At 38.0% G+C, this 15,289-nt stretch overlaps 1 protein-coding gene across 3 annotated transcripts in view; it reads right to left on the reverse strand.

Annotated features, from left to right (window-relative positions):
- Positions 1–1,169: 1,169 nt before the first annotated feature.
- Positions 1,170–15,289, reverse strand: part of LOC122459263 (protein eyes shut homolog) — a 119,467-nt gene continuing 105,347 nt past the window's right edge. For 2 of the 3 annotated variants that reach the window (XR_006279820.1, XM_043510425.1), the window contains exons 3-4: positions 2,323–2,476; positions 1,176–2,113 (exon numbers count right to left, since the gene is read on the reverse strand). Coding sequence is in view for 1 of the 3 variants with exons in the window: in XM_043510425.1 (XP_043366360.1) it covers positions 2,083–2,113; positions 2,323–2,476 (185 nt within the window). In the remaining 2 variants the exon portion in view is untranslated. Of the gene's footprint in view, positions 2,114–2,322; positions 2,477–15,289 lie in introns of all 3 variants that reach the window. The other variant, XR_006279821.1, reaches the window with a different exon arrangement.

The following is a 15,289-nucleotide window of genomic DNA, read 5'->3' on the forward strand; positions in this document are numbered from 1 at the left end:
TCAATGAGTGGTTCAGTTTGCAAACCAAACTCATCTGAAGATGATAGGAATATGGCAAACAACTATTACTCTGAGCACTCTCCATTTCACCTGTAACTCCTGGTAGCAGAAGCAGCCACCCAGAAAGTCCTAATTGGGACTGATTTTCTCAGATTGTATGAGGCCAACCTAAGCTTTAAGAGATGCCTTTATATCAGTTGTGGGCAACCTGTGGCCTGTGGGCTGTATGCCGCCCACCAGGGGTAATCTGACTGCAGGGCGCAAGACATTTTGATGACGTTGACCATCCGCAGGCATGGCCCCCCACAGCTCCCAGTGGCCTGTGGTTTGCCGTTCCCAGCCAATGGGAGCTGCAGGAAATGGCAGCCAGCATGTCCCTGCAGCCTGCCACTTCCTGCAGCTCCCATTGGCCCAGAACAGCCAATGGGCAGAGCAACAAGAATAATAAAGGGTTTAGAAAGCAGAACCTATGAGGAAAGGTTAAAATATTGGGCATGTTTAGTCTTGAGAAAAGAAGACTGAGGGGACACCCAATAACAGTCTTCATATATGGTAAGGGCTTTTATAAAAAGGATGGTGATTGATTGCTCCCTATGTCCAGTGATGGACAAGACATAAACAGCTTAATATTCAGCAAAAGGAGATTTAAGTTAGATATTAAGGAAAAAAATTCTAACTATAAGAATAGTTAAGCACAGGAATAGGTTTCTAAGGGGAACCTATGGAATCCCTTTCTCTGGAGATTTTAAAGTACAGGTTAGACAAACTTCTGTCAGATGTAGTCAGGTATACTTGGTCCTGCTTCTGTGCAGGGGGCTGGGCTAGATGATATCTTGAGATCTCTTCCAGCACTACATTTCTATGATTGTGAAGAAAATCTAAAAATCACTGGATACACAACTTTTTTCTTCTGATGTTAGGACTTAAAAAAATAAACAAAAACAAACTATGTTGTGTGGGTTTTAGTGGGATATTTGTAATCTCCATCATGCAACTTCTCCTAATTGTAGCTATGTCCCTGTCTGAATCTCTGAATCATAAGAAAGAGAAAAAGAAAGAAAGATGATTTCTATCACAGCACAGCCTCCTAACAGATGTAAGGTCCAGAAAAATAACCACTATTCATACCATTTTATTAACTTTGTGATAAAGTAAAACAATGGTTGAAATAATATTCATCACAAGCAATACATTAATGTCGATGGGATAAATACTTCTAAAAGATTTCTACTGTAATTTAGTATTAACTATTCAACCCATTATTTTACTGTTACCAGCATGACTTAAGTATGACATTCACATAATTATTTTCTCATTTTTCCATACTATCACATACAAGCTATCATGGCTGGAAAAGGATGTGTCAATCTGTTCACTGGGTACAGAACTTAATACAGATTCTAACATTATCATTTGATTGTTATAAATGTTCTTGATATTCTGTGTATGTCTCTTGAAAATCCACACATATACCAGTAGGAATGAGTCACTTTTATACACTATGCTTGCACTGCATTTGCAATTAAAGTTAGTTATAACACAGTTTACTGCTTCTGCTTTATATTATGATGACATTGTGGTAACACAAAATTACTCAGATTTAGCCTAATCAGTAAATCTGTTGTTCATTTGGTTCTAGAAACACGGTGAAAAACATCTGATTTATTCTAAATGTTTATCAGATATGATGAGCAATTCATTTTTAGCCCCTTAATATTATGTTTAAATTAATTACCCTAGTTTTCTGATTGGCCTAATTTTTACATATAAAACTGCTTGGATCTTAGTACATTCAGATTGGTTCATACATTTTCCAATGGAGTAGATTAATCTGCGTGAACCACAATTTAGCTGATACCAAACACACTAAATTGTCAAACAATCTTCCAGCATACACATACAGATTTTTTCTTTCCAAAATATGACTCTTTCACTGACAGTAAGGTAACCTGAGGAAAGCGTTATCATTAGATAATAGCTTGGCTGTGGATTTAAGATATTTAGTCATGGATCATGTTTATGTCCCAATGAAGCTCTTGGGATAGGATTATCATTATCAAATGTTAAACACACACAACCCTTTCATGTCTTATTGCTTGTCGAGCATCTGAATCTGAAAAAAAAGAAATACTTTTAAGGCTGATTAAGAAATGTGTCAAAAGAACACTTTACTGTGCTCTGCTGAGAATCATGTTTCACCTTTATGTTCAATACATTTTTAGCATCTTTCTCTTGCATGTGTATCTGTTGCTACTTTTAACTACAAATGGATGAATTGTGTTGCGTAACTCTTTAGTGCAATATGTTATGGCAAGTTCTTACCTTATTGTGATAGATAAGAGTACATCTTTGCTAACAGATTGATTGACGGACACAGCCAGAATGTTTTGTGAGTTGCCACACCCAAATCGAACTGTTGGTCTTCCTTCTTCAAGATACAGATGAAGAAACTGTTCTCCAAAATTCTTTTCACTGGCTTTGAAGACACAAATTACAAATATTACTTCCTATCATGTTAGAAAAAGATATTTAGAAAACAATCCATACTCTAGGAACAGCAAAAAAATCATAACCCAAAAGAATTTCAGCTAGTTAATATTACCCAATCATTCTACAGCAATGAATGATAACCTATATCTTATCCAGCATCTGTGTTACAATGCAGGATCTTTTATTAGTACATACAGTTCTGCTTGAGTGATTGTGACAACAGAATTAATTTTTGGATCAACAGCGATATAAAAATCTTCAACTTGAAAGACAAGATATCAGTTTTACTTCTATAGCTCTTCAATTGTACAATGCTTATATACACTTACGTTAACTGACGATATCATCCTTCTATATCCAACAGTATAAATTAGGTAATGTGATTAATGATGGTAATAACTCAAATAAATCACAAATACTTTAGGAAATTTTCCATCAGTTTTCCTGCTGGTTTTCTTTCTATTGAGTTCTGCCATACTTTTGAATTTAAGACTCATAAAAGATTTTTTCTTCTCTCCAGGGAATGTTAATGACAAGGATTATAAATAACGGACCTTTGTCCAGGGAGATCTTGGTGGATCAGTAATTGCCTGGACCACTACTGGTAGTTGGAATATCGATTATCATGCTTATTGCCAAAACCAGCCAAGTCAGTAGGCCTTTAGTGACCTGTGCAACAGCCTTAGCATAACTAAGCCAGAAGGGAAGGGGGGTTTGAGTGACCACAAGAAAAGGGTCTTTTCCTGCATCCTTCCCAATAAGATCTCTGTTGAATTTGCTCAGGAATGTGTTTTTAAAAACCAGGAAGCCTACCTATATTTGCCCTCTGGGATGTGTTTGTCAGGACCCTCAAGCATGTGGACTTTGAAAAAACACATCTGTCTAATGGTCTGTGAAACCTCTTGCTTAACCTTTGAAATTGCTTGTTTAACAAAGTTTTTTTGATTGAGATGTTATTGTACTAACACAGTAAATAAGGGGGGAGAAGTCTGGGCTAGTTGGATCACTTTGTGGACACATCTGAGGGTCCTCAATGGCAGACGGGCAATAGGATGTCTCTCGCTGTACCACTAGAAAGTCGTTCCAGACTTTGGTAATTATTGAGGGTTGCAATGTTATTAATAACCTGTTGCGGATGTGTCTAAGAGCTTCAGACTAGCTTTATGTAAGAGCACTCTTGTGTTATACTGCTTGTGTCGGTTGGCCGTGTCCCTATTGATTTATTTCCTGTCACTGCCTTGCCAAGAGTAAAAGTTACCAAGAGCTTTGGGTTCATAAAACCCCAAATAACACTTTTTCCATGACCTCACATCATCTTCCCAGCCTTCTCTGGTAGACCATTTGACTGATTAAGGGGGAAGGCAGATAAGCTGTTATCACTGAAGTGATCCAGTCTTAAAATAAATGCTCTAGAAGATGAAGACACAGTTTTCCAACTTTATTTGCTTTTTCTAAGTATTATGCTGCCACCATTGAGACTTTTATCCATAGGCTGTTGTCTGTTAAAGCAAAGATTGCTCCACACAAGAGTGAACCATTTTGAGTTTCAAATATTTCCTCAGATTTATATTTTTATATTTAACCATGTTTTCCTCAGTAGCAAAAGAAAGGGTTTTTTTCCTCAATGATAAACTTGTAAAATGTTAATAAAATTGTTACATTATTTCACACTTTAACTGAGCTCAATAAAGTAGCCAACCAAGTCTCTTCATTCAGCAACATATGATCATAAATTTATTCTTTTCCTTCTGGAAGCTAGAAATCATAGGAGTTTTCATCTTTCAAACTTACTCAAAAATGGCTTTTTGGAATTTAGAAATTACTGTGTGACTGAGCTTTAAACAGGAGGCCATGATTTGTACCTCCTGCCTAGCAGATATATTCATGGCAGTTAGGGCTACACTTTGCTCTTGGATGAACATACATATCTTTTTTAAAATAAAATGGAAGTAGTATGCAAGTCACGAATACTATCTCAGTCCACATATACACACCACAATGTAGAGTGAACATGAATAAAAAGGAGTATATATCTGTCCCCAAAATAAAAAAAGACAAACCTATGGGAAGTTTTTGGGAAAACAAATCAAAAGTAGTTTAATTGCCACAGGCTGAGGTCTGGATTGGGGTCAGTTCCAGTGGGAAAACCATTCCTTACTCCCAATCTGGTCTACAGCTAGGTTTTCCTTCCCTTGGAGGTCTTCAGAGTATCGCCCACTCACAGAGCAATCAATGGGCTCAGAGAGGGGAAAAAAAAATCTACGTATTGTTCATTCCCAGACTCTCCTATACAATAGGGTACTAAAGGGCTGGAAGGCACTGAAGCTTGCCCTAGGCTCACAGAAGGAAGTCCTTTTGTAAAGGGGAAATCTCAACTTTCATTAAAAATATAAGGATGACATTTCTCAGCTGTACCCAATAAGCACATAGGAGGAAGGTAGGGGGAAATAAACTGCTCTTGACTCTCTGGTCCTGACTCCCCATCATAGTTTAGAGTAGCCATAGGACATGGCAGAAGGAAACCCTTTCTATGCTCCCTTTCATCTGACAATGCTCCTGTGCCAGGAGTGGCATAGGAACTGTGCAGCACCACACCACCTATGGATTTCCCCCAAGCCCGGGGCATCTGTTCACCAACCTTAACTGAGGATTAGGCCTGCTAGGAGATAAATGCAAAGTGGACTTATCAGCCCCAAGAACATTGTTTTAAATATCTAAACTTTTTGCTTGTAAAGGAATGTAAACCAATCACTAGGGCTGAAATGGATAAGCAGCCTGGATTCCACTTCTAGAAAGGAAAGAGATATCTAAAGATCCCACCACTTCTCATACACAGAGCTTTTATGTAAAATGATTAATTCAAGTTGGTGAAGTATCCCCAAAGGTAGGGGGTGTAAGTTCTTTTCTGACACTCTCCAAAATAGATAGGTCAGCCTTGCACAGAGTGGTAATATAATGATGGTCAGAAATTGGCAATACTTAGGTTGGAGAGGGGCAGCAAAAAATTGATTTGCAGGCCCATCCAAAAACCCTTACACCAGATTTACTATTTAAAATGTCAAGTTCTTCCTAAAGATAGAATGGAGCCAGCTACTGCACACTCTGGCAGCTGTAATACCACAGTGCAACTTCCATTGCAGGGTCCAAAGTTACTGTTGGAAGGAGGAATTCTTTTCCATTTACCACTTGGAGTGATGTGTAACCCACACACCTCCTGGGTGTGGTGCTCTGTCCCATCTAGTGGCACTGAGACCACTTAGAGAGAGAGAGCGATTAATGAGTCTGCTCTACAGCCTTAGCTAATATTCATATGGCTTTCAGCTCATGCAGTAGAGGCTCATGCACTAAGCTCCAGAGACCTCAGGTTCAATTCTGCCTGCCAATGACCTGGGGCTGTTGGCTTTACAGATGCACTACACAAGTCCTGGCATCTCTCCCTCCCTGCTGCTAAGAGGACTCCAGAATGCACAAAAAGGTAGACTCAGTCTGCTGCAGGAGCCAGTCTCTCTGCCTTTAGTGACTGCTTAGCCCAGAATTCAAAAAGTCCATACTTGAAGAGAGCCTGAAGCCCTTTATACCCTCTGTAGGTCCGCCACTATAAGCCTATATAAAGCGTAAGAAGTATGATCAATCAAGAGGGTTACAGATGAATTTGAATAAGGGTGAAAATACTTCATTATGGATTTTGGAGTGGGAGGAATATGTTAATGATGCATTTTAAGGGAGGAGAAAAAGAGCATGTAACCATTAGCTTTCTTTGCGGGGCAGATGGGAGGAGAGAGGATTTTGTCCAAAGAATGTAAAATAAATTGCTGAGTGCTGAGGTAACCCCTTGTATGATTTGTGACAGCACATTACTACTTCTGGGAAATATAATCAGTCTTTTCCTCTCACCAAAGGAAAAATGGTCTCCCCACCTCTCAGCCTTCATGCCTAGAAAACAAAAATTCTTCATTCAGAATCAGCCCACCTGTCACAGGGAGTCTCCTCCACCTTCTGATTCTCAGTTTACAGCTGGAGGGTCTCTATTTGGCATGTGTTGCAAGTCAAACCAAATGAAATCTCTGCCTCCAGGGTAGTAGGTGCTTTCCTAGAGTTGTGTTTCCACAGTCCATCACAGATCCTTATTGAGATGCTTATATGCTTAGCTCAATATTGTGTTTCTGTGACATCTAGTTAACTCAGAAAGCTGACTTAAATTGATTAGATCTTATGCCTTTGGCTTTTATGTTCTCTTTTGCTAAAAAGCTTTTGATAGTTAAAACTCAAGATGCTAAATATTAGAAAATATTAAGACTGTAGTTAAATGCTTATTTATTTATCTTTCTGTTTAGCACAAGTTACTCAGTTTTATTAAGCATCTTCTATGTAAAACTGAAGTTAACATTAAACTTGTAATTAGGGCTCATTGAATAATATTTGTGGAATAATCTTTTCAACATTTGCCATATGTTTAGAATAAATTAGACATTTTCTTTTCATTGTTCACTCAGCCTACAGAGCAAGAAGAATAAGTCAAGGAAATATTTATAAATGTTTTAGAAAATATTGTGTCATTTGCCAAATAAAATAGTCAGTGAATCATTATTTGACCAACGTTAATGTAAAGTCTTGGCACATATTAAAATATAATAATGAATCTTAGCATAAATGACAGCTAAGATCTGTGAAGTATCTGTTTTAATGGGGAGCACAAACGATGTAATTCTTTTTAAAGGATCATTTGTAATGTTATTTTTTAACATCCCAATTAGTTTTGACATTTAACACAATTTACTCATTATGCACATACTATGAAATCAATAGGAATGAAATAAAAGTTTTCAAAATGCTTATTTCATTCTTAATGCGTCTTAAAACAAATGATGGTTAATTATTATTACCACAATGAGAATTCCCTGGATCTTTACACTTGATGGACCAAGGGCATATTTAAATGTGAAATTGCTCATGAACCACCAGCAATATAGAATCATAAATTGTAAGGTCAGAAGGGACCATTAAGATCATCTAGTCTGACCTCCTGCACAACGCAGGCAACAGAATCTCACCCACCAACTCATGTAACAAACCCCTAACTTATGTCTGAGCTATTGAAGTCCTCAAATTGTGGTTTAAAAACTTCAAGGTGCAAAGAATCCTCCAGCAAGTGACCCGTGCCCCACGCTGCAGAGGAAGGCGAAAAACCTCCATGGCCTCTGCCAATCTTCCCTGGAAGAAAATTCCTTCCCGACCCCAAATATGGTGATCAGCTAAACCCTGAGCATGTGGGCAAGGCTCACCAGCCAGACACCCAGGAAAGAATTCTCTGTAGTAATTCAGATCCCACTCCATCTAACATCCCATCACAGGCCATTGGGCATATCTACCTCTATTAGTTGAAGATCAATTAATTGCCAAAATTAGGCTATCCCATCATATAATTTCCTCCATAAACATATCAAGCTTAGTCTTGAAGCCAGATATATCTTTTGCCCCCACTGCTTCCTTTGGAAGGCTGTTCCAGAACGTCGCTCCTCTGATGATTAGAAACCTTCGTCTAATTTCAAGTCTAAACTTCCTGATGGCCAGTTTATATCCATTTGTTCTTGTGTCCACATTGGTACTGAGCTTAAATAATTCTTCTCCCTTTGTGGTATTTATCCCTCCGATATATTTATAGATAGCAATCATATCTCCTCTTAGCCTTCTTTTGGTTAGGCTAAACAAGCCAAGCTCTTCGAGTCTCCTTTCATAAGGCAGAAAGAAAAGGAGTACTTGTGGCACCTTAGAGACTAACAAATTTAATTGAGCATAAGCTTTCGTGAGCTACAGCTCACTTCATCGGATGCATCCGATGAAGTAAGCTGTAGCTCACGAAAGCTTATGCTCCAATAAATTTGTTAGTCTCTAAGGTGCTACAAGTACTCCTTTTCTTTTTGTGAATACAGACTAACACGGCTGCTACTCTGAAACCTTTCATAAGGCAGGTTTTCCATTCCTCAGATCATCCTAGTAGCCCTTCTCTGTACCTGTTCCAGTTTGAATTCATCCTTCTTAAATATGGGAGACAGGAACTGCAGACAATATTCCAGATGAGGTCTCACCAGTGCCTTGTATAACAGTACTAACCCCTCCTTATCTCTACTGGAAATACCTCGCCTGATGCATCCCAAGACCGCATTAGCTTTTTTCACGGCCATATCACATTGGCGGTTCAGTCATCCTGTGATCAACCAATACTCCGAGATCCTTCTCTTCCTCTGTTACTTCCAAGTGATGTGTTCCCAGTTTATAACAGAAAATCTTGTTATTAATCCCTAAATGCATGACCTTGCACTTTTCACTATTAAATTTCATCCTATTACTATTATTCCAGTTTACAAGGTCATCCAGATCTTCATGTATGATATCTCGTTCCTTCTCTGTATTGGCAATACCTTCCAGCTTTGTGTCACCTGCAAACTTTATTAGTACGTTCCTGCTTTTTGTACCAATAAAGTAATAAAAAGATTAAATAAGATTGGTCCCAAAACCAATCCTTGAGGAACTCCACTAGTAATCTCCTTCCAGTCTGACAGTTCACCTTTCAGGGTGACCTGCTGTAGTCTCTCCTTTAACCAGTTCCTTATCCACCTTTCAATTTTCATATTGATCCCCATCTTTTCCAATTTGGCTAATAATTCTCCATGTGGAACCATATCAAATGCCTTACTAAAATCGAGGCAAATTAGATCCACTGTATTCCCTTTGTCTAAAAAAATCTGTTACCTTCTCAAAGAAGGAGATCAGGTTGGTTTGACATGATCTACCTTTTGTAAAGCCATGTTGTATTTTGTCCCAATTACCATTGACCGCAATGTCCTTAATTACTTTTTCCTTCAAATTTTTTTCCAAGACCTTGCATACTATAGATGTCAAACTCACAGGCCTGTAGTTACCCGGATTGCTTTTTTTACCTTTCTTAAAAATAGGAACTATGTTAGCAATTCTCCAGTCATACAGTACAACCCCTGAGTTTACAGATTGATTAAAAATTCTTGCTAATGGGTTTGCAATTTCATGTGCCAGTTTCTTTAATATTCTTGGATGAAGATTATCCGGGCCCCCCAATTTAGTCCCATTAAGCTGTTTGAGTTTGGCCTCTACCTCGGATATGGTAATATTTACCTCCATATCCTCATTCTCATTTGTCATCCTACCATTATCCCTAAGCTCCTCATTAGCGTCATTAAAGACTGAGGCAAAGTATTTGTTTAGATATTGGGCCATACCTAGATTGTCCTTAATCTCCACTCCATCCTCAGTGTTAAGTGGTCCCACTTCTTTCTTTGTTTTCTTCTTATTTATACGGCTATAGAACCTTTTACTATTGCTTTTAGTTCTCTTTGCAAGGTCCAACTCTACATGGCTTTTGGCCTTTCTCACATGTTCTGACCTCGGTAAGGTAGCTTTCTTTGCTAATCCCTCCCATCTTCCACTCCTTTTAGGCTTTCTGCTTTTTCTTAATCACCTCTCTGAGATGCTTGCTCATCCAGCTTGGTCTACAACTTTTGCCTATGAATTTTTCCCCTTTCTTGGGATGCAGGCTTCTTTTATTCATGGTGGATGTGAAAACTACTATAATGTTCTTTAGTCTATTAGTTGGTATCAATTGTATTCCTTTTAAATATATATTTAAAACATAAGAGAAAAAGATCTCATTACTATGTAGCTGTGTGCAAGTACTTCTGTGCTTGCATTAAAATAGAAGATAGCCACTAATCTATTAGAAGTGATTGGCAAACCAATCTTTCCTGAATAAGATTCTTGTTCCTCAAGGCTATGAAGTAATTTTCTATTAATTATGTATATCCTATCTCTCCCCAAATATTTATAATGGCCAATCTATTCTTTTGCCAGACTCTGTAAACAACAACCAATTAGTTCTTAGGACTTGTTACTCACAACTAACTGATTGACAAAACCTTTGTTAATAAACTCTCTAAATATGCTTTTGAACAACATTTTGGTGCTATTGAGTAAAGTGACCTAATTTAGTTAATTGTCCTCATAATTTGCCTCCCAGTCAATACTGTTAGCCTTTAAGCAACAAAAGTTGGGTTGAAAATGGTTTTTTTTATGTCCATTAAAATGACATGTTAAACTAATTTTCTTGTATGTATGACTGTTAATTCTCATATTAACAGCTGAAATGATAAAGCATTAAAACAAACAGCCACCCCTTTCCAATGTTTTTTGTTTCTGTTGAGGTTATTGTTTGGGAAGGATAGATGTGAATGATAGGGCAAATGGCCTAGACTACCTGGTTAATCACAGCTGACTGGAACACTTGGTGATGATGTGTGCAAGGGTTAGTTCTTTTTTGTTTTCCCTTTTGATTGTCACCTAAAAATCCTTCTTAGGCATTCTGATTCCACTCCATGTGTATATTAAAAACCTCTCATCTGAGATTTCCCAGCATAGTTAAATGTTTTGCTAATTATGGCGTAGAAGAAGAGCTATGGTATCAATCTAGTAAAATCAGGCATGTCTGTAAAATTACTTAGTTGTTAGCAGAGTGGCCAAAGAGAGTTCTGAATATGTGTAATTATCTTCCAATAAAATACATATGAACCGACGTGATCTGTTTTTAATATACTCTTAAAATAACATGTGCTGTATAAGGAAGAGGGATTTTGGTCTTAAGTGCAAAACTCAATGAATCCTTAACTATGTGGTTACTACTGATGCAATTATAATAAAACAAATTTAAATCCTTTTCATACCTCTACAGTTAGTGAATCCAGGAACCCACTACAATGTGCTTATATTGGGTTTGAGCTTTAAAATCCAGTTAACTCCGTCTTCGTCCTCCCCACCAACTTGCTCCTTTCATTTTTTTCTTCCCCAGTCTCCCTTCTTCTTGCCTCTTCCCTCCCTGTCCCTTGCTTTACTTTTTCTATGGGTCCTCAAGAGAACCTGCTGCTGCCAGTCCCCTTCTGTTCAGCTGTTTGATGGTACCGCAGCTTCAAAGAACAAGAGATGGAAGCAGGAGCTGCACTACCACTAAACAGAACACCGCTGGCAATAACAGCTTCTTTTCAGAAGCCCTTAAAGGGAAAAGAGAAGAAATGGGGAGAAAGGGACAAATGGGGGAGAGGGGAGGAGGATGAAGAAGGGCACGTAGGGAGCATAAAAACCTCACACATCACACACACAATCGTGTGTTTATCTGATACAACTACATAGAGCTGGATGTCTGCACACAGGATTTATAAATTACAAAATTCTGGATGCTATATATAAAACCAAATCCTGTTTACCAATGTACAGATTATAAACACACAGGAATTTAAACTTATTTTTTTATTAAAAGCTTTTATTGGATTTTAGATAAGTCCCAAGAGGGGCTGCAGCTCTCTGGAAGGAAGGGAAAAACTGACAGGAGGAAAGAGGAGAGACAATAAGAAATGAAAAAGGAGGGAGTGGCTTAGAGAATGTTTGATGAATAATAAGCATGTAAAGTGGAAGTGTGACAAAAAATTATGGTACATAATACCATCTCATTGATCATTTGGCATGGAATAAAAAGTGGGTGAATACCTGGCTCTTTGAAGTTAAATGGGAGTTTTGCACCCTGTAGGTTTTCACACTATTCAAGTCTGTTAAGTCTTTTGTATGCCTTTTCCAACAGCAATCAAATTTCAAAATTCATAAATCCATTAATCCATCTATTCATTGTGATGCTGATGCTTTCCTTGTCTATTATACTATTTTTAAGACAGTGGCACAGAGAAGCTAATGTTTGTGACAGTTGGTTACATCCACAGACCTTGAAATTCTCAGAGCATGAATAGCTGCAGTGTGATGGGATGATCACTCAGAGAGCAAGGGAAATCCAGAAACACATCCTTTCCTACAACATATATAGCAGTGTCCCTTTCAGTCCTGACAGTGCCAGGAACTACCAGTGGCCTATACTTCAGTCTTATAAATTCTGGTTGAAGATCCATGGAGGCTGAACAGTATTTTATGTTCTATATGTCTAGGACAGAGGTAAGGGGATTCTTCTGCTGTTAAGGCTAATTCTAGTCAATTTTAGATTACAAGATGAAGTTCCATGCCTGATGGGTTTAAAGGCTCATTGTTGACCTTCAGAAAATAATTCATAATGAAGAGTAGATGGCAGAGGCAAGTCTTCCCAATGAACCCAATTTTTAAGAAGTGCAAAGATCTAAGACTTCAAAGGCCAGATCCCAAATCCACTGAAGTCAGTAGCAGTCTTCCCATTGGCTTCAATAGGCTTTGGGAATCAGGCCCTAAATGCATTATTGGGACCTTACTTTGTATGCAGCCAAAAAACAACAGAGTTCCACTATGATTATTTTTGTCCAAAAATCAAACAAACATATATATTCATACTTTATTGGGATTTTAAGACTATCTGTACCACAGCAGAATTCAGATAACCTTATGATTCTTTCCTGGAGGTTTCAAAAATGTTTAAGTTCCTCAGTGTCTTAATGGATCACATCATGCCTATACCAATATACAAAGCAGTGAGACAGACCCCTTCTAAGCACATTACAATACATTCTATAAAGGTCTTCTCAGAGCCATGGAGAGATTGTATAAAATTTATACAATGAAATTTTCAATGTATCAACTAGAAATTTGTATTCCTTCATGTACTGCTAATGCAGCCTTTGGTCCTTAGAAGCTGCTCAGGATTCATGCTAAGCAAGCAAATAATATAAAAATTAGAAAAGTACACAAATAATGTATTTTTCCATTTTCTTTCCATTAGAGGGATTTATGGTGCCTTGAAGTTTCTTCCGTCTTTAGGAATTAGCTATTACTGCTTGTTCCTTCCACTGAATAATGTCCAGATCAGTGGATACATATGTATAAGAAAAAAAGGAAGTTAGTTTCTACTTTGTACATTACCACTTGTAAAATGAAGTTGATACTGGATTTTCATTGTACCAGACTTATTCATCTGGGCCAGAAGAACCTCCCCATCGAAAGGGAAGGGGGGATTTAAGGCAGCCCTCACGCTCTTTGTAGAAAGAAAAGGAGTACTTGTGGCACCTTAGAGACTAACAAATTTATTGGATCATAAGCTTTCATGAGCTACAGCTCACTTCATCGGATGTTAGTCTAGTCTCTAAGGTGCCACAAGTACTCCTTTTCCTTTTGCAAATACAACTGACACGGCTGCTACTCTGAAACCACTCTTTGTAGGTGTAGATGCTGCTCATAGTATATGGGCACTGTTTCCTCTCTCTCTCTCTCTCTCTCTCTCTCTCTCATTTTTTATTGTAAGAAAGCTGACTGAGAATGTAACTAAACACAACATTCAGGTACTACACTAACAGGGGCCATATAAGTATGTAAGACAGACAGGGGAAAAAGTAGGATGCAAAGGGGCAGAGACTAAACCAAAATGAACAAAACGCGCCAAGGAAGCAGTGAACACTCTGAGTCACTGCACAGTCAGTAGTCCCAAGGAACTGAATAGACCTTTATCACTGTGAGGGAGGTAATGGTAAGTGAGAATGAATAGATTCTGCACCTTGATCCCAGATGTGTGCATATGCAGAGGTGACACTTGCAAAGCATGACAGTTTCTGGTAACTTCTCTATTCCTTACCTGTAATTTTTATTTCTCACAATGGAGGAAATCCTCTGGTCTGCACAGCTTGTCCTTGCATGTCAAAATTTTAAATTAAGTATTTAGATGTTTAATTTTATTAATCTTATGGGGTGTTAATATTTTACAGCTAGTGAACATGGTTTAAACTCAGAGAGGAAGATAGTCCAGTGGTTGGAGTGCTAGCTTGAGATTTGGGAGACCTGGGTCCAATTTCTTACTCCACCTCAGCCAAGTCACTTAGTCTTTCTATGCCTCATTTCTGTAAAATGCAGATAACAGGGCGTCTCTACTTTATAAGGGCAGTGTGAGGATAAATACATTAAAGAATGTGAGATGTTCACACGCTATGGTAATGGTCCCTAGAGAAGTAACTCAGATAAATGGGAAGTCATGCTTGAAGTGCTAGATTAGTACAGCAGAGGGAGTGTAAACTCAAAAGAAGGTGCTCATCCCACAGTGGTGGAATGAGAGGGGCTAATAAATAACTCATATCTGATCCAGACCACAGCATACCCTCTGTTACGAAAAGCAAACATTCAGAGAAACTATTTTTTCTCTTTTCTGGAGACTAAATGGCTTAAATAGCAAGAAAAAATTCTCAGTAATTTTTTCTTTAATATGAAGTGGGGAGGCAAGCTGAAACCTGAAGGTTCATGGATAGTTCTCTGGTGCTTGGGAAGTAAGGTATTGGTCAGGGGTACCGGTGAGGTGCCTTTACTTCAGCCCAGCCACTACAGGAAGCTGAGGAGAGGGAAGCATCTGCACAAGGTTTTAAAATTACAGAATAAAGAGGGGCGATGCCCCAGGAAGAAAAATTAGGATGTATGAACATATGGTAAACAGAGACAATGCTCTGGAATAAGGGAAAGAGAACCTCAAAATCTGCCAGACAGACATTTAATCAGAGAATGAAGAGGAATTTCACAGAAAAAGACTGAGAATTCAGAATAAAGACTGGGATAAATTCCAGTAACAATGCTTATCAATAAATGTAATCATTCTATGTTTGGGGATAATTTTTCTACTTCAATATCAATTATCTGAGAATAATGGGGAAAAAGGGGATTAGAGTTTAATATAGTTTAAATAGGCATTATTTTAAAATTATGTATTAAAAACCATTATGACTAGAAATTACTTTGCGTTGTTTTTTATGAGTTAACCTTAAAGCTTTGAAACATT

Source organism: Dermochelys coriacea, chromosome 3 (assembly GCF_009764565.3).
Source record: "Dermochelys coriacea isolate rDerCor1 chromosome 3, rDerCor1.pri.v4, whole genome shotgun sequence".
NCBI lineage: Eukaryota > Metazoa > Chordata > Testudines > Dermochelyidae > Dermochelys > Dermochelys coriacea.